The sequence below is a fragment of the Pseudopipra pipra genome, chromosome 18 (genome assembly GCF_036250125.1).
Source record: "Pseudopipra pipra isolate bDixPip1 chromosome 18, bDixPip1.hap1, whole genome shotgun sequence".
Lineage (NCBI taxonomy): Eukaryota > Metazoa > Chordata > Aves > Passeriformes > Pipridae > Pseudopipra > Pseudopipra pipra.
The window spans coordinates 14,886,687-14,909,526 of NC_087566.1; the positions used below are offsets into that span (position 1 = coordinate 14,886,687).

The 22,840-nt window shown below is 41.9% G+C and overlaps 1 protein-coding gene and 1 long non-coding RNA gene across 5 annotated transcripts; one reads left to right on the forward strand and one right to left on the reverse strand.

Annotated features, from left to right (window-relative positions):
* Positions 1–286: 286 nt before the first annotated feature.
* On the reverse strand, positions 287–18,146 carry UBE2L3 (ubiquitin conjugating enzyme E2 L3). 4 transcript variants are annotated; one of them, XM_064675355.1, is made up of 4 exons: positions 18,016–18,146; positions 9,492–9,587; positions 5,434–5,620; positions 287–3,003 (listed from the first exon to the last, which is right to left on the reverse strand). In XM_064675355.1, exons 1-4 carry the CDS (start codon positions 18,040–18,042, stop codon positions 2,849–2,851), a joined length of 465 nt encoding a protein of 154 aa, XP_064531425.1. In that variant the 5' UTR covers positions 18,043–18,146; the 3' UTR covers positions 287–2,848. The 4 variants fall into 4 exon arrangements, with proteins under 4 accessions (XP_064531425.1, XP_064531429.1, XP_064531428.1 ...); XM_064675359.1 differs by lacking the exon at positions 18,016–18,146 and adding an exon at positions 17,685–17,704; XM_064675358.1 differs by lacking the exon at positions 18,016–18,146 and adding an exon at positions 17,417–17,573.
* Positions 18,147–21,422: 3,276 nt separating this feature from the next.
* On the forward strand, positions 21,423–22,475 carry LOC135424263 (uncharacterized). The gene is made up of 2 exons (XR_010435133.1): positions 21,423–21,728; positions 22,410–22,475. It is a non-coding gene; the product is annotated as an uncharacterized LOC135424263 (long non-coding RNA).
* Positions 22,476–22,840: the final 365 nt, after the last annotated feature.

Below are 22,840 nucleotides of genomic sequence, written 5' to 3' on the forward strand. Positions count from 1 at the left end.
CTGGCAGCTGAGCACTAGAACCTGACAGCAGCAGTACCCGAGCACTGTACTGCAAACACAAAATGCAAACAAACAGCATTAAACCCCAAATTTTCGTTTAATTGGAGAAATGAATAAAGAATACTAAAAGACTTCTAAATAGGGAACCTTTCAATTGCATGTAGGGTGATGAAGAAATTTCTCAGTGGTTCTATGAAAGCTTTAAAGGCAACTCAAGTCCAAATTACAAACGATACTACAGTTCCAGTTAACCCCCTCTCTGAAAATAAAACCATGCCACAAAGCCTTTGAGAGCAATTTTTATTAGGGTAGCAGAATGGACTTGCAGGAAGCCTATACCAGTACTCCTGGGTGTAGTTTGACCAGTGCGCTGCTTTTATTGTGGATGTTCAACTGCACGTTCAGAATTCAGCATGGCTTAGGGAACCAGAGAGAACAAGAGCTGGATTTCCTGAGTTAACATAGGACTTCACACTTGGATTTCTTCTCCTCAGACTTCAGCCAAACAACAGTGTCGGATCCCTTTGTTCAGAGGCTGCCCCCAGACAGCATCAGCACTTGGGTTTCACATCTCACAGTTTAGCAATTGGACTATGGAGAACACACCAAGAGAACTGATAGCAGGATCTGTCTTCCATGTGACCTCTGCAGCTGGAATTGGAATGGCTGGTGCAGCACTGCATGACTCGAGTTCCTTGGATCACACAGCCCTTCCCTTCCAACGGCATCCGAGTCACAGCAACGCAGACAGACGCAGTCTTTGACCTGAGAGGCTTTACAACCACAGAGTAACTACTGAGTAGCAATGAGGGCAGCAAACTAATGCTACAGTTTTGTTTCAAATAAAATTTAGAGAATGGTACGTTTCCATGCCAACAGACATGATCAAAGGTACAGTGACTCAGGTGATGTGGAAGTTACACACTTCAGTTTGACAGATAATTTGGCATTATTTTATTATGAATCCAAGTGAGCGTGAATGAAACAGAATCGGTACCAACTTTCTGCAAATGAAGACACAAAGCTGTGAAAATTTGGTAATAGTGCTCTCACAAGCCTGAAAACACTTAGGAAATGCAAGTTTCTGTAAATAAGGTGAATGTGGTTTAACTTTATTTACCTGCCAAAGAATCTGTCTAAGAACACTTAAACATAACATTTCTTAGCTCCCTAACTTATAAAAAAAAATTACTTTCAACAGAGGTGAGGTACTGGGCTGTCATTGTTTACACTAAATCAGAAATGAAAGCCAGATGAGAGGGGTGAATGAGGGAATAGCAAATACACAAGACATTAAAACCAAGAGAGACTTACTGCTTGACACACTAGTTCTGAAAGGTTGCAAAGGAAGAGGCTGTATTAAAACTGAATTTGAGAGTACAGGCAACCACCTAGGTGTCAGGGATTTTCTAACTCAGCTTCTTGCACATCAAAATGATATGTGCTCCCAGATGGATTTCTGGAGATAATTTGTTTGCTCAGTAACAGACCCCAGCTGGAGAGTAGGGGGGACATGGCAGTTTGACTGTGTGGCAGTTTGACCATGGAGCTACAAATCACACTGAACTGGGGAGAGAAGGCAGGTGACAAGCAGCAGGGACACAGCCAAGGATGCTCAGGTGTGAACAGAAAGGGCTTCCTTCAGCATGCGTAGGAGTGCCCCAGAGCAACTGGCAAACAGCTCTGCCTGATTAAGCCACAATGCCAGAATGACACTTGAACACTCACTGAATCACCCAACCAGTGTGTTTAAACACAGGAGCAGCAGCAGCAAAGCACATTCACACATTATTACTCAGCCCTGTCCTTGCTCCAGTGCCGGCAGCAGAGGGCCTGGGAAGGGGCACAAGTGCCATCCTATAAACACAGGTGTTTCTTATGTATTCTGATGGAAAACGTTCAGAGATGACAGCAGTGCTGTCAGGTTTAGTTCTTTAACTCCAAATGAACATCTCCAAAATACCAACTTTAAATTCAAAAAAAGTTTATCACTTTGGTACCTCTTGGTCCTCAGTTTCTAACACTCTCCTGGATTGGTTGCAATGTTGTTCTGTGCACATTCCTGCTGCTCTGCATAGGTATTAAGGATAGAAGTGAAGGAAATTTGAAATCACATTCCACTACTTGTTTGCTACAGATTTTTTTTCCAAAGTATTCCAAAAGCAGAACATAAGCCACATTCTAATTCAATGACGGACACAAAAACTTGGGTTTCCCCGTTTAATAGACACTGGCCAGATTTACATCAGACCCAGACATTATTTCTGATTGGTTTTGTAGGGTTGGGTTGGTTTTTGTTTATTATGTTACAAACTGAAGTTCAGGGGAACTTGCAACAAGTCCCACAAAGCACAGTGCAACATTTAAAAAGAAAAGTAAACGAAACTGCCAAACACTCAATCATTTTCTGCCAGAACTGGGATATTTTTCCTAAGACATCACTTTGAGGAGGGGGTTTAAAATTCAGTGAATGAACTCAAGATAGTGGGAACTGCAAGGAAAAATAAGAAATGACAGCCACAACCTTTTCAATTTAAGGGCAGAATATAAGTCTAAGATATTTTTGATAAATTCTGACAAGAAAAAGAAAACAGCGTACTTTAAAGTATATTGAAGCAGTGATTTTTAAACAAAGAAAGCAGAACTAGAACATCTTAAATTTTAATCCTTTCTTTACAGGTTACCTAGCCCACTTTTGATTAAGAAAACTGTAGAAAGTTAGTAACAGCCACAAGTTCACACCGAAAGGTGGCACTTGTCAATTTTCCATAGAGTCCTGCTTTACGGGGTGTCTCAAATGCACTGCTCCGATCTTCTATCATACGTTGCTGACAGCAGTTGTGTCAGATTAGTCCACTGGTCGCTTTTCACCATATTTCTTTGTAAACTCTTCAGCGTTCTTACAGAATTTTTTACGGTCCTTAGAGTATTCTTCAGCTAGGTCAGCCCGGAGGGGGTGCTCGGGCTGTGGATCATTCACCAGTGCTATGAGGGACTGGATTACTGTCAAAAGAAGTATAGAGACCATCAGACACTAAGATGGTTAATTTTTAAAAATCAAACTATAAGCAAAATTCCCCAGTAAGAAAAGAGCTTTAACTGCATTTAAATACATCCCCATAAATCTCGGGCCTTTTCAAATGCAGGGTATGAGTAAGCTGGAGCATTATGCCAAGATTTTGTTCAATGACCATGAATGAACACCAGAAAATTGTATTTGTAAACAAAATCAACATGAATAGAGACCAAAGTGCACTACAAATGATTTCCCATAACTGGCATCCCATCTGAAATACTCTCCTATGGCTCAAAAAGAATCAAAGTTCCCAGACAAATTCATCTAAAGGGATTGGGTAAAGATGGAATTTCCACCATGAAGCATTTTTCTCAACACCTGTCACAGTGATGCAGCTGTGACTGGGCCTACTTCCGGAAACCCTTTTTTCCAGCTTTATTTCCCTAGGACTCTTAATTCCCCTGCGAACAGCAGGCAAGCCTTCCCTTTACTCTCATAGTTCTTGACCGAGGTAGCCACCAGTAGAGATGCACCAGGCAGACAAAGGGGTGAGAGCTGGAAGGGGCCTTTCTCCCCTGCTCACAGCTGCCCTGGTCACCGAGGAAATGTCATTCCTCAGGAAACAGAAATGCCCCTGACATTTACACAGCGAGCCTCACGCACCACAGTGACATTTACTGCTACATTTTCCTCACACATTCCTCATGGCCACTGAAAGCTCACAAGGATGGGGAGTTCCCCTGTCCTGTCACTCAAAGGTGTCCTGGGGGCAGGTCTACACGAAGAGCACCTCCCTGGCCAACAGCTCAAGCAGCATGAGCAACATTCGTTTGAGGTAAGTCTGTGCTACTCTGAGTAAGACAAGGCAGCACTCCCGGCGTTTTTAATGTGAGTATAACAAACCCTCTTCACTTCATGTACTGCACACCAGGGCCAGCTGTTTCCTCCTGAACTCACTTCCAACGCTGACACCTGCCCCATCCTGCAGAGGAGTGTTCCACAGCTCAGCCGCGTGTGTGTGGAAAGGCAGAGTCCGTCCTTTGTTCTGAAACATCTACTTAGCAGTTCAACTGGGTTCTCCCTTGCAATGCAAGTTCCTACAATGCTTATCACTCCAGCAGAATCAGGAATACTAGAGTGGCTTCTTTTGGAGCATTGATCTTGTCAAGCTCATACTCTTTTCTACCCTTAGCTGACAGGAACGGGAACATACCTCAAACTAAATGCTCAACTCTGGACTGCTAAACAGGAACATTTCTTACCAAAAATCCCGAGTTGAAACTGCAACAAACTATCTAAGGAATGTAGAATTGCTATTAGCTTCCTTCACAGTAACTCGCCAGTCCTGGACTTACAACTGCCATCACATTACTGACTGCTTATGAAACCAGCAGCAACACTGCATGGGACAATCCCTTCTCATTGAGCAAAACATGCTAAAACGCTAGAGGGAAAATGTGTGTTCAATAACCTTAAGAACACAGTAAGAAACACACATGCCAGAAAAAGTCATAACAGAAACTGCCTCAATATCCACAGCATTTAAAAACTATACTGCCACAACAGTCTTTTTTAATATTAAGCATAAATAAATAAAAAGTACAGCAGTAAGATGCACATTTAGTATGTGAATGAAAGGTGAGTTAATGATTTATGATGAACCTAATCTCTCCACTTTCTTGACACCTCACTAAACAAAACCAATCACTTTGATGTTGTACTAATGATGTCACATTATTTCATTGAGAAAGGCCCAAACAGCAAACAGACTGAGGGTGATTTTTTAGTGCAGAAGAAATGTGAAGCAAAAGGAACAGGCATTTAAGCAGGGCTGTAATAACACTGTCACAGGTTCATACAGCCATGTAGTAACAACAGATGCTGACACTGAAACAACTTTTTGAAGAACGAGTTAAAAGACAAATGAAAGACCATAACACAGCAGATCATGAGAGATTTGCATTATTTCTAGCCGTATCAAATCACTGAACCACATGGCAGATTATAAAATATACAAAGCCTTGAAGTATTAGACCCTTTCTTTCAAACATCCAGAAATGTACTGAACACCTCTGGATTCTAAAGTCACTGTTTAAAAAGAAACACAAAATAACCCCCACACAAACTACCACCAAAATTTTCAAGTATACCAAGGACACCACCTTAATAAACTCTTCAGTCATGAGGAGTTTTGTGGTTCCCCAAAGATGGAAGTTGCATGTGTCAGTGCCATCACCTCACATGCCAGTAACAAAATGAGATTCCACAAGTTTTGCATACCTCATGTGATTCATGACACAAGCCTTAGAACAAATACATCCCAAGAGCACCAGCAGCTGACAAGTTGACATATTATTAGCTTTAAACACACTACGAAGTTTCTCCATACCCAGTTCTCTCTCCACATGGAGTCCTACCTTGGTCAGTTTTGGTTGCTGGCTTCCAGTTTTCAGCACTAATTACTGGCAGACAAACCTGCCCCTTTTCATCGATGTTAGGGTGATAGATCTTTGTTTTAAATGTAATCTTAGGAGGTTTGAATGGATATTCTGCTGGGAAGTTGATTTCGATTCTGAAGGCTCCTTTATCATATGGAGGATTGTCCTGCAATAAGAAGGCGGAATGTCAAGAATGTGGCACATGTTAATGGACTCAGGTAAAAAAAGCATGCTCCAGACTTGGATCTATCAAATGACCACTTTGAAAGGCACTTTCTTCCAACATGTACTGTCATGTCTGTGTGTCAGGAAACATCAAAACCTGTTTGGGGACAGAGGCGATACAACCTATAAGTTTGCATCCACCGTGGAAAAAGCAGACTGCCATTGTCCTGCAGCTGGCAGACACTTCTACTAGTGAGAAGGTATCCAGCCCCATTTACTCCCAACTCAAGGCCCTATTTAACAAGTAGTTTTATTCCTACTCTGTGTTTCAAAAAACATCGTAAGCCCTTTCCAAGACACAAACAGGAAGGTTGACAAGGGAAATAGGTTTTCTGAACACAGTTATTTTGTGTGACTTACAACATGGTGGCATCAGCAGCAAAGCAATTCGATTTGTCAGATCTCCCTAAATGTTCTGAGAACGTTTTTGTGCTGACTACACAAAAATCTGCTGAGCATTCATGGGTACTAAAGATAGATATTCACTGCGTCTGCTGATGAGAACATTCTGAATTTGTGTGCAGTTTTAGCACCCACTGTTATCAGATCAGTTTTGAAGAAGCATGATGAGAGAACTGTGAAGTTCTCCATGCTGAAAGAGAAAAAACAATGCCCAGAATCTCACTTAGAAAATCTGTTAGACTATTGATACTGCTTCAGATACTGACTGCAGAAGGGAGGCAGAAGAAAAATAAATAAACCATTGCTACATTTAAAGCTTATGAAAATACTGTTCTGCACTGAAAACAGTAACTGTGGAATGAAGCCTTTTCAAACATGCTGGGAACATGAATCAAAGGATGAGAGTTTCCAGTTGGTGTAAAGTATAATCACACACATTCTTCATTAGCAACCAGACCATTCCCTGCAAACCCACTCCAGGATTTACCAGTATTGGAGGGCAGGGAGTGTTGCATTAAAATATTAGTCAACAGAAAACATTTAAGTTCATCCATATGGAGAATCTGGTTGTGCATTTGTAAGAAATACAGCACAATTTCTGCACCCAAGGGAAGAAGTAACTACAGTGGCTTTAAAATCACTTTTTACCGAAGCAATCCTAAAAGCTTTGGAAGTTTAACAAATAATTTTTGGTGCTGGTGACAACTTAAGCAGTCAGTGCTCTCTCCCCCCACAACTCACTTGTCCTTGCCTCCATCACAAGCTCTAATTTGTGAGGATATTCAGTGAACTGACACGGGAAGTGACCTGCCTTAAAAAATCCATTTTCTTCACTGTACCTGACCAATGCATTGAAACAAAAGTGTATGTAGACTATTCAAGCAATTAATTTCCAATTATTTGTTATATTTATTTTGACACCGACAAGAGAAATAGAATTTTAAACACCAAAACACAACTTGCATTCTCCTGGAGTATTTTTGCTCTGTAAAAGTTTGTCCATAGTCAGCAGTTTTGATTAAGTGAAATGAAATTCATGGTACATCATCAGTACCTTTTACAAGAATAAGGAGCCTGGGGTAGAGATAATCTTGTTTTGATGTTGAAATCAAACAAATAATGTACTTTGGCCACCCAGAGTACACAAATTACCTCATACTACAGTTCAGAACAGGAAAAGAAGTTGACCAGATACCTTCAATTTGCTTCTCAATTGAGTGAACACTCTTAGAAACTGATAGTTGTGCCGAAGAGCAAAATATGTTAGAAACAAAAGCTTCTAAAGCTTTACAGTTCACCTTTACATTACCTTTCACATTAATTCTGTATGAACACAAAAATATTAACCTTTATCTTTAATACCTTTATTAAGCAGCTGACCAAAGTAATGCCTAGTTACAGAGTTTAATAATCAGTAACTGGTTACTCCTACTGAAGCGTACTTCATAAAACCTTAAGCAAGAACATTTTCTAAACGCAAACAGCATGTGAAATTTCAAAAGCAAATACTCAGAGAAAAAAACTCAAAACTTGCAACCAGTTTGTGTGTTGCATTTTTGAGCCATCAACTCTGATACCAAAATAGTTGAAGAGGTGTTAAGACTAAAACATCTCCTATAAAGTATCCTCAGAATAAAAACCTATACTACTGTTTGAATGCATACACAACATTAATCACTATAGGAAGTATAATTTAATTACAAAATTTTCCCTTAACTATGCCAGCAGTGAATTTAACTTGAATTTAACTTCTCCTGTAACAGGGCATATTACAAACCAAAAGGCAGGTCTGGAGCACAGTTAACTTCATCAACATTTAAAGATTTGTGATGCTTTGAATCTTCGCAAAACAAACAACTACACTCATACTCTGGTGAGCAGAAACTGTTAAAAATAGCTGCTGTACATCATACATTCCTAATTTAACAGGAAAAGCAAGTATTTTTGTGTTTTGCTTTATTAGTCGCATTTACCGACCTTACACTGCTTCAAAGTATTATCAAAGCACTAAACTGTTACGCACGAACCACAAACACCAGAGTGGCTGATTAAAGCAGTTGCTCCTCAGCTCTGTCAAATTTCAGTGTCCCATCCCGCTTGCTTTATTTGCAAGAGTAGCGTCAACCACTCCAAGGAATCATTTGCAGGCACATAAGTAAACAGTAACTAAATGTATTCTACAGCATTTAAAGCACAAAGGCCCAGCCGTTATCTCAGCCTGTGCCTTGTAAATTCCAGAACAGCATCCGAGTAAAAAGGCAGAGGCATCACTACAGAGATGTCTCAAAGTCTTATGTATATATTAAAAAGATAGACTTCCACTGGCTGGGGGGGCTTTTTGGCAGCATCCACAGAAAAGCAGAACTGCTGCCCCAGTGGTACAGCCCCAGTTGCTGCAGGCTTAGAAACAACTCATAGAACCAAGGGAGGCATTTCCCGCTGCTACAGCCACAGCAGTGGGAAACAAGAGGTGAAAATCCAAGAGACTTCAACCAAGGGATTCAACACAGCAGATTTCCTGCTTTCTCCTTAGTAATAAATCCCTCTCTAATTGAGTAACATAGTGGTTATCTACTTAGACGAAACATTCTCCATAAGAAGACTGTAGTGTTTATAAAAATATTCAATTTTTTTAAAATTAATTTTTTTGGCACTAACTAATGCCTAAATAAAGACATTTTCTTTTATAGAGCTGACTTCTGAAAATACAAACCCCTTCCTTGCATCAAACTTTTCCCAATACTCAATTTTATCCTAGAAATAAATCTAGTCAATTAAAAAAAATAAATACTAAGGAGTAAAAGTATTTCATATTTTCTTTTTTTAATTATTATTTATGTTGATGTAGATTTTGTACTTTAAGTTTAATGTAAAAAAATTCAATGTAAAAACTTAATATAAAATAAAAGGTCATTTGCTTCCCTCTTCAAACACTCAGTGCCACCACTGAGCTCCACTGTTGGACCAGGCCTACAATAATGCAGCATCCAGGGATGGATCAGAACACCTTGCAGTTACAGAAGGATTTTTCTTCAGGCTAGTTATAACAAACACAAAGTAACATTTATCAGACTTGGATAAAACAAACCACAGAAGACACTCAAAGGAAGATTATGCTCTTTGCCCCAGATTACACAGGGTGTCTGAAGAGAGACAAGATTTAAAACCAGGAGCACATTTCAGATGCTGCAGTATCACCTGTGTAAACTCAACTTGTATTTATTAACAACCAGCTGCTGCCCAAATGAACAACTGCGAAGGATAGGTTTTATAATAATAAAAAAAGATATCCTTGTCAGGGTGCAGGAATTATTTCATGGTCACCAGCCGCACTACTAAACTGTAGATTTGTGACATACAAATGATCCTCATTTTAAAGCTCATAAGAATAAGGAGTAACCTATACTCACAGGAACAATGAGCCCTTGCCAGGTCAATAAATTAGCTTCATCAACCTGGATATTACGGAAGTTTTTCATTCCACATTTGCGGATTTCTTCAAGCTCCTGAAAAGCAAAGTAAAGTGTTAAGTGTAAGTTAATAACTGTATTAAGCAAGGTGCTCATATTTATTTTTCAAGATCTTTAGAGGTCAGTGTGGGTTTCTTTAATGTTAAAGCAGCTTGAGGTTGTAGTGGTGGCAACCCACACAAATAAGAAATAAAATTTTGCACCTGTAAACACTGAAATTCTCTACGACAAAATATTAAAAAGCTTATTTTTTTGTCAAGAAAACACAAGAATACCTTGTTATTAACAGGATTAGAGATACAACAAAGCAAAAGTATTAAAAAAGTACATTTTAAAATGTTTTTCTATCTCAAATGTAAATCAGTGGCTTTGGTAACAGACCATTGATAACACTGTGAGGTGCAGAAATAAAATGCATCCAAGGACTTGTCTGAAGGAGAACAGTGATTTGGAAAAACTATTTCGTAACAGTTTTAAACACAGATAAAAAACACTGAACAGGCCAATTATTTCAACTGAAAACAAAACAAATTCCTGCATGATCAGCTGAAATTGATCCAAATCCAGAAAAATATCAATCTAACCCAAACAAGCCTTGTTCAGACCAGTGACTTGAGAAGATTCAGCTTTCCCTCTCTTTGGTACCTCAAAGCTCACAGTACACATTAAGAGTCCTCTCTTTATAGCTGTGTCACTCTTCAACAAGGTATCTTTCTGCAACAGTCAAACCATTTTTAATCAGTTAGTGATCCAGGTATCACCAAAACAAGTATTTCAGCATTTTTCTATTTAAAATTATTTATAAACCCTAGTGTAGGGACTGTTTCCTGGAGTATTTGCAATGGTTTCACTTTTATTTCCCCCATAACAATTACAATCCTTTGCTGTTTAACTCTGCTGTTTTATCTCTAAAGAGAACTTAACTGAATACAAATTCAAAAGTCATCCACAGTCAAACATGGAAGTTTCCCAGTGCTTTCAAAAGTGCAGCACATGCCTGGTGGCTGCATAGGTTAGGAAAAATGTTGCTTATACAGCAGCACTCGTGTGCTCTGACAGTGCTCAGCTCTGCAATGAGTGCAGGCACCTTGCAAAATTAGGCTGGGTATTACTATGATAAAACCACCAACTACAAGCAAAGGCACTACAGACTGGAAAACAAAACCCACCACTTTTCCTGCTACAAGTGCTGTACTGTCTATTTTTTTTTTGGGTTTAAGGTTTTTTTCCCCTAAAATAGCTCTATGTTCATATTGGATCAAATGCTTCTGCATCTGACTGGTAGATTTAATACTTGCAATAAGTTCTTGCATAAACTCAGCACAGTGATAAGCTCGAAGGGAAATGAGATTTCCAAATGCACAGGAAACAAAAATCACATAAGAGCCACACATCAGAAAACGAACATTTACATTCCCACCCACTGCACCCACAAAAGCAAGAACATACTCCAAACACGGAAGTTTAACCTTGGAGTCTTGGACACTGAATTGATGCCCAACACAGTCTTCATGACACTAAAACTTACTATCCAGTCTAGACCCATGGATTAATCCCCAAATTCCACTGCTGCTAGATTTATGCAATGTCACAGACAGTTTGGGTGGGGTTTTTTTTAAAGAGGTAAGAGGATTATCCTATATCCTTAAAGCAGAAAAACATATAAAAGCTACACAAAAATAATCCCATGAATCATATTTATAGGGATAAGGAGCAAGCCAAAATATTCACAAGAAAATAAGCTTTATTATCGTAGCTCTAAGTGATGCTTTACCCTCACCAAAAGCGCAAATCCCCCCAGTGCCTTCCCTCGAGCGCTCCTGCACAAAGCAGCAGCTCAGGGAGAGCTTGACTGATCCCAGACTGACTCTGCCCCAACAGGGTCAGGGAAGTAACTTGCTCCAAACAGTTTTGATGCTCTCTCTCATCACACACAGAACTGTGAAGTCCTGGCAAACTACTACTCCATAGCATGTAAAAGGGATAAATTCCACTCCATACTAGATGTAACACATCAAACATTGGGAACAAAATAAACTAATTCAGCAGTAAGTATTTAAGCATGAACAAACATGCACAAATAAGCATTATCACAAGTGCCTTCACTCTAAAACAAGGAAAGGAAAACGGGTTTAGATTATTTTCTAGCTACTATATTAAAACATTATGCATATGATAGAAATTTCCCCCCATTATGTCTCAGTGGGAGTGCAGATTTCATGCAGGAGCTTTTATCCTGGGTTCAGACCAAGCATTACGCTGTTGCTGGCCCAGAGAACAACTGTCCAGAAACACAAAAAAAGGGAGGACTGTGACTCTATAATTCAGGTATGTCATTAGGCTAATAAAACAAATTAGAAAAGCGTGGCTTCACATTTCTGGAAGATTAAATGCCCACGTTTTATAGTTAGATTCAGGTTAAAAAAATGGATGCTGAATTAAGAAAAGGAAGAATCCCATACAGAGATCATTACAAAATTGTAAAACTTGGTATGCAAGCAACAAAAAGTTTAAAATAAACATGCGAATAGCTCCTCATTTCCCCTCATGAAGGAATTAAATAAGAAGACACTAAACAACAAGCCAAAAATTATCGAGGCCATCTTCCTCTTTAAACTGACATGTGAGGCCTTTGCAGGAAATCACTTCCAAAATCAGAGAAGTGGTAAATTACTGGAGTGTGTCAGGGTTCTATCCTGCCCTTCTCCGGCGGTTGGAGCTGACAGCTGAGCCAGGGACAGACAGGATAAACCTGGCAGTTCCATCCCTCACACGCAGGCAGGACTGCAAAGGTCATGGACAACCAAGCCACCTTAGCAGGGCACGTGCCTGAACCATGCACTTGTGACAGATCCCAATTTATATGAGAAATTACTTTTCTTATACTAGAAGTGTTTAAGATTTCATTTGTCACTCCAAATGAATCAGTTCCATGTCAGACTTATTTACAAAAAGCTTTTTTTTCCACACTACCGTCCCCACAATCACAATACTACACAAGTCATTTAGGAGTGGTAAGAGCTTAACCATTCACAATTTAAGGGTGTGAGGGGAGGTTGTTTTGTTTTTTTTTTTTCCTTCTGGCAACTCCCAAAGCCCATAATAAAGATTTAACTGCTTTAGAGCCATGGAGGCAGCCACAACTACAGTATAAATCTACGGTGAAGAAAGTGAATGAGCTAACTAAATACTTTCAAGCAGTACAGATTAAAGTTAACATTACATTTAACATGGGCTTGAGCAACTCTAAAGGAACAAAAAGTACTTTATGAGGTAAAAGGATACAATCCAGATATTTATTTCAAAATAATACTTAAGAGTCTAGGCAGACAGTAAATAGATTAATACCCTTTCTTGTCCTCCACCCCTTAATTTTGTCAAGTTACATAATTAAAGGAGCACAGGAAGAGCGTAAATAAAGGGTAGAAGACTGCAGTAAGAATTTCAGTCTTCATTCCCCACTCTGTTATCAACCTTGCATGTGACCTTGCTGCATTGGCTTCCCCACTTACAAAACTCAAAGGTCTTACTTCACAAGGGTCTCTTGAGAAATGATGTTTGTAGTTTGGAAATGTTCAGAGAAAATGTTATACACAGCACATGAAATGGATAAAACATTGTTCCAGAGGTGGTATTTGATCTTCAAGTATATAATGTTGAAGACAGTCACAAAAGTCCATACTACCTCATATACAATGATTAAGGATTTGAAATTGTTATTTTCAGTATTGTGTAATCATTTGTGCTGTTCAAATAAAAAATTAAATGTTTGAAATTAAAAAGAAAAGCAGCATCAGCTTAAAATGCTGTTAAGTCTTTCAAAAACCCTGCAACCTTTTTATCCATGCATCTTGCAAGTTTTGGGACTTCTCTAAATAAACAAGTCAGATAGGAAAATGCAGTTAAGGCAAATATTTGTAAGAGTACCATCCTAGAATATAGGAATAAGTGTAAGAGCTCATACTGATTTTGATAAGTTCTGCATCAAGCCCAAAATGCTACTAAATTCACGAATAAAAACAAAAGTCTACTGAAATAACTAAACCATGATTCTCTAGTGTTTACAACTTATGTTTAAGTCTTTATAAATACATTCTTTAAAAGATGCCTGACAAAGCTAAACAGGCTCTAAAACACTGATCAGGAACTGACCAGTTTCACTTTCTGAATTTACAGTACAGAGAAGTGTTAAAACACCTAAAAATATAATTTTACCACAAAAAAAAACCCCAACACAAACCCAACTAAAACCCCAAATAGAATCTATCTCTTATAAGAAATAGCAGTAAGTTTCCTCTACAAAATTACAACCTTGTATACTCACATCTTATTGACTGAGCAATCTACTTTTTGGCAAAGTATTTTCATTTGATTAAAAATCCTTTTGTCAATTCTCTGTTTCAGAAAGGGAAAATTAATCAATATTCTCACTTCTCCATAGGGACAATCATACATTGCTCAAAACTACATTTCCTTTGTTACTGAGAATGGAAATTTGAATCAATTTTGAACTATTTTTCAAATAATAAAGTTGTCTAAAACCTCTTTATTTGGGAGGGTTACAGTGTTTACAGGACCACAGCATCCTGGAGATAGCAGGTCACCTACCTGGGTGTGGCCTCATGTTTGTGTTTTATCATGGAGTGGAACAGTTGCATAAATGTTTGACTATGCAATTATGGAAACGGAGCAAAAACTATAAGATTAAAACAACTGTCGACGTATCTCACTTCATATTTACTCTTTAAATCTATTTTCAATTTTTAACACTAAAGATACTTTTGAACATCCAAAAACCAGGAAACTAAACCATGGATCTTACAGACTATAGGCAGCCACCATGGAAGGGCACAGCTCCACACCTGGGGCAGCACAGCCTTCTCCAACACCACCCAACACCCTGTGGAATGTGCAGCTCGGCATCATGTTACTACACCTGCAAGTAAGTACTATGAGTATCCAGCACCAAAATAGCTGCACCCTCTGCAGCCCCCCACTACTTCTCCACACAGCATTTAGCTATGGATCTCACATGGAGAACAGCTTGTTTTACAGTAGTGGGTGGCAGCTGTGAAAAGCCTTCCCCTGAAGTCTCCGGGAGATCCGTGATCCCCATCACACGTTTGGAGACAATCTGCTTTATACAGGAAAGGACCTTGAAGCCTCGTACCCCCTTAAAAGAGAAGCCTTAGATCCTTTCCTAAATATAATCACTCCATATCTGCCTGTTTTAACCCTGAGAGATCATCCACAACAGAACATCTTTGACAAAGACTCCTTTATTCCCACCACTCACATTTCACAAGGAGTCAAGATTCAACAACTGTGGCTCTTTGGAGAGGTGTAATGGTGGCTCACAGATCAAACCTCCACTTCAGATGTCACTGCAATACGAGTCATTAGCAATGTTTATTTCCCATTTTTGCTAAGCTAGGTGTGCTCCTGGAAGGGCACACCTCCCTTGAGCTGCTGTGAATCAGGAGGGAAGACTTCAGTTAAGACTATTTGATGCTCTAAAGTTCAGCAAAAATAGGCCATAAATAAGCTCTTTGGCCTAGGGAACATGATTTGCTCAAACACACCCTCAGATAACAAGTCAACCTTATTCTCTTTATAACTTGAAGTCACATTTAAAATTGAATTGTATGAGTACAATGACAAAATTTGTAATGGCTTCTTTCACATAGGGGTTTGCAAATGGCTTCCCCAATCTGTAAAGGACATCCATTTCTACCTGCAGAGCAGAAACTAGACTCATACTTGCAGTTTTCTACAGGTAGACAGCAAGTTATTACGGACGTGCTGCATCCAGCCTCTTTGAGCCACAGTGGTTAATATGAATAACTATGATGCATGACACGAGTCCAGAAAAAAATGCAGTACTTCGAAATGTTGGCAAGACCTTAAAGAAACGGGTGACCTATAAAAGGTTTAAGGTTTAGTCTCACTTATCAAAGACAAACTTGATATTTAGCTCAGAGAAAAGACAGTTAATGCTTATCCTAAATTATTTCAAACATAGTTGAGTGACACAGAGAAAACCCCTATTTCCTTCAGTTATAATCACTCATCATTCCAAGACCCTGAGAAAGACAGCCCACAGACTCTTCCCAATTGCAAAACTTCAACAGCGAATAACTTTAATTTAAAGTGGACCTGTGAATTTGGAACTTCGACAGCGATATTAGGGTGATACACAGGTGAGTTTGGACCTTCAAAGCATCATGCTGCAGCAATCCAGATGATGTCACTCATATGAGCTCTACTTTGTTCCTACTGAGATGAATGGCAAAACCAAAGCCATTTGGGCTGACTCGACTCTCCAGAGGCAGGAAAGGATCTGCTTATTTAACAGCCTTTGCAAACTGTGTGATAGAGCATCTCGCAGCTCTTAGGCCGCATAAAAACCACACACAGCATGAACCCACAGATATTAGGCAATAAAAATGAAACTAAAAATGTAAGACGTAAGTTATCGATGTCTCTCTCCTTCCCACACCCCTCCCTCTGAGGAACAACTGCCACACCAATTTTCTAGAAAATATGGTTACACCGTCAAAAACCGTTTTTACTGCATTTTAATAAAAGATGAAAGTACTAACTAATGTTTCAGAAGTACAGTGAAAATGAGGAGGGGGGCTGAAAAGCAAGAGGTACTGTTGATATTATGAACAATTTTTCTTGCCTTTCAGATTTTTATTTTCTATTTTAAATGAAAGAAAAAAATAATTGTAAACATATATTTTCCCTATCAGAGTAGTAGTGACGTGCTTTTGAACAATTAATGCATTTTTTTCAGAAAAGGCAGAAAAACTGCCTTACAAAAATATAGAATTAAATGGCTGTTTACTATCTCAAACTAAGGGGAACCTTACTTGAGTATACAGCAACAGACATATTGATTATGATACTAAAGCCCCGACAAAACATAACAGCTATCAAAAATGAAATAAAAACCTAATTCCATCTTGCCAGGTTCCTTAGGGACAAGTAAAGGTTTTACACCTACTGATTTAATATATATGAATGACACTGCAAACAATGTATCTACTATTTAATTTTTAAATGCTCTATAGCACATTTAAACTGACAAGTCAAGCCTTATGGAAGCACTGCTGAGCTACTGGTTTCTTCAAAAACAACCAAGTTATAACACTTATTTATATATCTGTACCATTAAGGAAATGCAGTTTCAGAACCTACCATCTACATGTCCTGGTGAAATCCCTGTCCTATTGGGGGTCCACATCTTTGAACCCAGCTGTGAAACTGGTATTAATAGATTAAGTTTAGTAGAATTGCCCAAGTATCTGTCAAATCCTAGTGCAGGGTTATGTTGCACCCCACAGGGGCAGGTTTTTTAATAAGGCTGAAACGTCACCCAATAGTTACAGGATCTTTCCCTTCCATTTCCCTGGACTGGCCTGTAAAGTTCATTGATTTCCTCACAGGCACTTTGTATGCAAATCCTGCTGGGTATTGTCAGAGCATTTTACAGATGACTACATTTTATGCCACTACATCTGCGTGTCCTGGGCAAACCTCACTGCTCACAGTTTGTGATGTTAATTGGGAATTATATACAGCACATAAAATAAATTTGTGTGCTTTGGGGGCAACGGTTACCATTTTCCTCCTAAGTCCCTTACTCCTCAAGCAAAATAACGTGAAACATAATCCCAAGCGGTATTTTACAATAAGCCAAACGTGCTCTTGGTTAAAACCCAACCGGGGCCGAGTTTCCATTTCCAAGTACCATCCGCGGCTCAGAACAAATAGAGCGAAGACAAAAACGTTACCACGTCCGCCGCGAATAAGGAAACTTCTGAACCCAGGTCCACGTTTCAGTGCGATAAACTTCTTACTCATACAAGGAAGAGGCTACTCTCCGAAACAACGAAAACGGAATTATTTCATCCCCGGGTGTTTGGGGACGGTTCCTCACCGGGGCGAGCGCGGCGGGAGCGGCGAACCCCCCCGCAGGGAAGGAGGAAAAGAGGGAGGGAGGCGACGGCGCTTCCCCGCCGAGTCCTCCCTCGGCAGGGTCGGCGCCCCCTCCCGCCACCCCGGGGATGCCCCGGCCCCGGGCGGCAGCGTTTCCTTCTCCCCGTCCCTTCCTCTTTGCTTAGTCACCGTGGAGCCCCCCGAGGGAGGGGGTCAGGGCGGCCCGCGGCGCCCTCCCAACGTCCTCGCCCAGCGCCGGGCGTTGTTCGGGCCCGCGGAGCGCTGCCAGAGCGCGAGGCGGCGGCGGGAGCACGGTGGGGCCCCCCACGGCCGCGGCCCGAGTGCCGGTTACTCCCGCTCCGGCCGCTACGGTGCGGGGCGCCGCCGAGAGGCGCGGAGGAGGCCGGAGGGCCAGGGCGCGGCAGGGGAGGCGGCCCCGCGGTGCCGGATGCGCGTGGGGCGGAGGGGCGGCCGGGGGAGCCAGGCCCGCTCGGTCGGCGGCCCTGCTCGGCGCTGTTACCTTCATCAGCCTCCTGCTGGCCGCCATCTTGGCTCTGCTGCCGCGCCCCACAATGCATCGCGGCGCGGGCCAGCCCAGCCGCCCTGCGCTTCCTGCGGCGGCGCGCGCGGGGCGGGGGCGGGGCCTGCGCTCGGTTTCGGCTGCGCTCGGCTCCGCTCGGGTTAGGATCGTCTGCGTTCGGCCTGGCTCGCCTCGGGTTCGGCTCCACTCGGCTCCGTTCCGGTCGGGTTCGGCTATACTCGGCGCCGCCCAGGTCGGCGGCACTCGGCTCGGCTCGGCTCGGCTCGGCTCGGCTCGGCTCGGCTCGGCTCGGCTCGGCTCGGCTCGGCTTCTGCTCCAGGCGGCTCTGCGGTCCTCGACGGTGACTTTTGTACGACTGCGTTTTTAATCATCGTTCTGAAGTGCTGCTGTGCCTTATTCTGTGTACTGTGCACCCCCCAAATCTTCGTCGGGGGGAACAGACAACCACCTGTAGTCACAGGCTTAATCAAACAAGCCCATGCCATGCTCAGAGCCCTTCTCCGCCTTTATTTCTTAGTTTCTTCCCATACTTAGTTTCTCCCCCTCGAAAGGAGAGGGAAAGGCGTTTCCGGAAGGCGTATCTGATCACAGAACCACCCCCAGCCCCGCTGGTCTCCCATGAAACCCATCCCGGCCTTACCGTACGGTGCCTTGCCCGGCCCAGCCTCGCCCCCCTGCTCCCAGCCGGCTGTGCCCTGCTACCATCTCTGGGAGAAAAGAGCTGTGGAAGGGGAGAAAAGGTCACTGTCAGGATTAATCAGGACTGTAATTTGCCATGCGCTTTTTAGCCCTTTAATGGAGCTCTAACTGTAGCTGCCCTCCAGCTCTGACCCTTCCCAGCTGTGGAGCTGTTCACTGTCAGTGCAGGTGCCCTTAGGTATCCAAGACACAGGACTGGCAGGTATGAAATAGGACCTAACTTACTACATCACATCTAAAATGACATCAGACATCATGACTAGCCCTGAGTCTGACTTCATACCTGGCAGAGTGCTGTGAGTTGCCCTCCAACCTGTCGCTGTCTCCTCTAAATTCTCCCACTCAAATGATGGCAAACTGTATATACCCCTGCGAGGGTCCCCCCTCACGAGTCCCCTTTGCCCCTTGCATGCCCTGCTCTCATCTCTTGACTCACCTTTTTTCCCCTCTTCCTCTCTATTCTCCCCGTCCCTTCCCTTTTCTCTCCCCTTTCCCCCCCTTTCCCTTTCCGGCCCTTTGTCTGCCCTTTCCCTGGTTTCTCTCCCCTTCTGCTCTTATCCCTTCCCTGATCCCTCCCTTGTGCTCTCGACGCTCTCCACACCTTCTCCCCTCTCCCTGCTTTTTCCACCCCTTTTCTCCTCTCCTCTTCTTGTCCCCTCTTCTCCCTCTGTCTTGTGACCCCGATCTTGTACCCACCCTCCCTCTCTTCTTTTCCACCTTTGGGGGTGAGTAAAAAGGGGGATGTAGGGGAGTCTGGAGGGGTGATGAGGTCATTAGAGGGATCCCAATGCCTCTGGGAGAGCGAGGATGCGGCAGAGGAGCAGGTGAGTGGGGGATGAGGAGGGTCGTGTGGGGGTCCTCCCAAAAAAGGGAGATTACAGCACCAAAAGGCCTGAAAATTTATAGGAGGTGGATGTGTGTTAAATGTACTAAAAACTGTAACATTTCTCTTTTTCATAGAATCATAGAACCAGCAAAGTCGGAAAAGACCTCTGAGATCATCAAGTCCAACCCTTGATCTAACATCACTGCAGTTACTAGACCATAGAATCATAGAATCATAGAATCGATTGGGTTGGAAAAGACCTCCGAGATCATCAAGTCCAACCCTTGGTCCAAATCCAGTCCATTTACTAGATCATGGCACTCAGTGCCACGTCCAATCTGCATTTAAAAATCTCCAGGGATGGTGAATCCACCACCTCTCTGGGCAGCCCATTCCAATGCCTGATTACCCTCTCTGTAAAGAATTTCTTCCTATATCTAACCTAAACCTCCCCTGGCAGAGCTTAAGATGATGCCCTCTTGTCTTACTGATAGGTGCCTGGGAGAAGAGACCAACCCCCACCTGGCTACAATCTCCTTTCAAGGAGTTGTAGAGGGTGATGAGGTCTCCCCTGAGCCTCCTCTTTTCCAGGCTAAACAACCCCAGATCCCTCAGCCTCTCCTCGTAGGACTTGTGTTCAAGCCCCTTCACCAGCCTTGTTGCTCTTTTGCTATATATTGAAAAATAATATTAATTTACATATAAATTGATTTCAAAATACAGCCCTGTATATATTGCATTATATACAGGATCCTAGAATATAAGAAATTCTAAATATAGACATATAGGGCTTGAAAATACAAATATAACTTTTGTATATGTAAATTAAACAACAGAGGGCTCAAAAATGTGACAAAATGTGACCGCTTTGGTGGTAATAGAAAGGGCTCTGTGTGTTGGGAGGTTTTTCCGGTCCCCTCTCGCTGCCCCCCCGCTGGGGCGGGAACCGCTGCTGCCGCCTGGCGGCGAACTCGGGTAGTGCGTGTGCGCGGTGACTCGCGGGTGACACCTGGTGACTGAAAGCGGTACTGCAAAGAAGGGCAGTTGTCTCTTTTGCACTTTAATTCTAGTACACTGATACTTGCTAACCACTTATAACCCTAGATGCAGAATGAGAACTTGGGTTATTAACAATAAAGAAGTAAACAGCAGAAAGACTTGAGCTTTCTTTTGAATTGCCCTACAGTGTTACAAAGTACCAAACAAACCTCCTTCCCCAAAGAAACACCCCCCAAAATACCCCAACAACTCACCAAACACAAAATCACCGACAACCAAAAAGCAGAAGTAACAAACATGAACAGCAAGTGGAGGAAGAGTTTGAAAGCGGGCTGGACAGAAGCAGAAGTGTTACTGCCCACTCTTAGGCCACTGTGCTGATTAAATGGGTGTTGTTAGGTTTAGATTAGTAGTTCGTTGTTGTTGGGTTTTTCGGTGGTGTTGATTTTTTTTGTTGTCGTTGTGGGGGATTGTTTGTTTGTTTGTTTTTATTTTGGTTTTTTTTCTGTATTAAAAATCTGGCTCAGTTACTCTCTAGTTCTGGTGTGTTCTCTTTTCCAGGTGGTTGGTGTTTCTGCAGTGTTTGGCACAGGACTGGGGGAGATTTTTACCCAGCTTTCTAAAGCTGTAGATGAGTAGGAGAGGTAAGGGGATAACTTCTGGTCCGCGACCCAGTGACCACTTCCTGAAGGTCCTGATTCATGAGTCTGCTCCTTTGATTTGAAGGAGTGTACAGTTGCCATAGCCAAGGTAGCTTAGGGTGTCCAGTATCAGCATAAAAAGCAGCAGTAAAAAGGAACTATTCAGAGATGAATTTTTTGTGCTGTTCCGTGAAAAAGTAAAAGTTATCTGTGCCAGCAAGTCTGTGAAGTAATTTTTTTCTTGTAGTTCCATACCAAGTTTTGAATTGTTGCTGTTTTAATGAAGTATGTTCATTGATTTTGCATCCATTGGTTTCAGAATCCAAATCTGGGGAAAAAAGTACTATCTTTCTGAAATGTCTCTCAAACATGAAAGCCTAGAGAAAACTTTTTTTTGTGAGTAAAAAGAAGCCTCCAGGATGATCCTTATGCAATACAAATCATGTGTTTTTCAGACTGAATGCACTCCCTTTATTCACCTTTTCAGAGAGTATCGGCCAGAATACGAGCGCCTGAGAAAAACACTGGTAAGTGTTTTTAGCTGTTTTACACCTGAACAGTGTATCTTGGGTCGCTTTTAGGCACACAATTGCCTTTATGTTGAGAGGGTCTAACATTTCATTTACTAGTCGTACTCACTGTGGGAAAACTCCTGTCCTGAAGGAGTCCACCATTTGCCTTTTTTTTCCTAGATGTGGTGGAGCATATCTTTACAAAACTAAAGATTTTGTAAAACAGATGTTGCTCACTGGTTTAGTGCTAATATTTGAGCTAATTGTGTGAAAATGATTGGGAAATAAGATTGTGTCTTCCATTCAGATGGACAGAGAGTTCTTAAAAATAAATTTCCAAAGGGATTTGTTGAGACTATCCCTGTATCTTCCTGCACCAGTGAAGAGTACTAGTTTGACTTAGTAAGAAAGACTGAATCGCAGTGCCAAAATCAGTAGCTCTGCTCACCTTGAGTTCTGGCTGTCCAAAGGACAGTTCTCTGCAGGCACAGCTACACAGAGTTTGGCTTCCCGGCGCTGCTGAAAACGTCCTAGAATCCCACCTGACTGGAGGTTGCTTTCCACGCTTAGTCCGAAGTTCTGTGTAACCTGAGTTGAAATGTAAGACCTGCGTAGTGACTTCTGCTCTCTGACTGGGGGACAGGCTGCTGGGTTTGGGTGAGGTTTCTCTTCTCCTGATGTTTTAAATGTTCTCAGAATCCACAGGTAAATCTTTGTCTACGGGAGAAAGCTCAAAATAAACAAAAGAGAGAGCAGCTGGAACACTTGTGGAAGGACATGGGCAGCGTGTGTGTGCAGGGCAGCACACTGGCAGGTACCTCCCCAGGAAGATAAAGTTTACTGCAGAAGTTTTCTGAAGAGTTTGCCTTGTGAAGTAGTACAGTGCTTCTTTGTCCTCACAGCAGAAATGTGAAAGCAGCTCCATGTTAGAGGAGCGGGGCTTTAGTTCCTGTGGGATTGGTCACACTCAGCTCTTCCTGTGTCAGTCACAGGTTTGGAAGAAACCCCGCTGTGTAGCTAAAGCAGTGGACCTACTAGAAATAATGAAATACTTTAGAAAAGGCGAAACAGTCAGATCAGAATATGAGAAAGCTCTGCTGTTGGCTGCACTGTTCCTTAGATGAGGC

Excerpts from the sequence above, each read along its gene's own strand:
- UBE2L3 (XM_064675355.1), bottom strand. The coding sequence starts at position 18,042 with ATGGCGGCCAGCAGGAGGCTGATGAAG. Across the intron at positions 9,588-18,015 it reads CCAGCAGGAGGCTGATGAAG|GAGCTTGAAGAAATCCGCAA; the intron begins GTAACAGCGCCG and ends TTTGCTTTTCAG. Across the intron at positions 3,004-5,433 it reads AGCAACCAAAACTGACCAAG|TAATCCAGTCCCTCATAGCA; the intron begins GTAGGACTCCAT and ends TTCTTTTGACAG.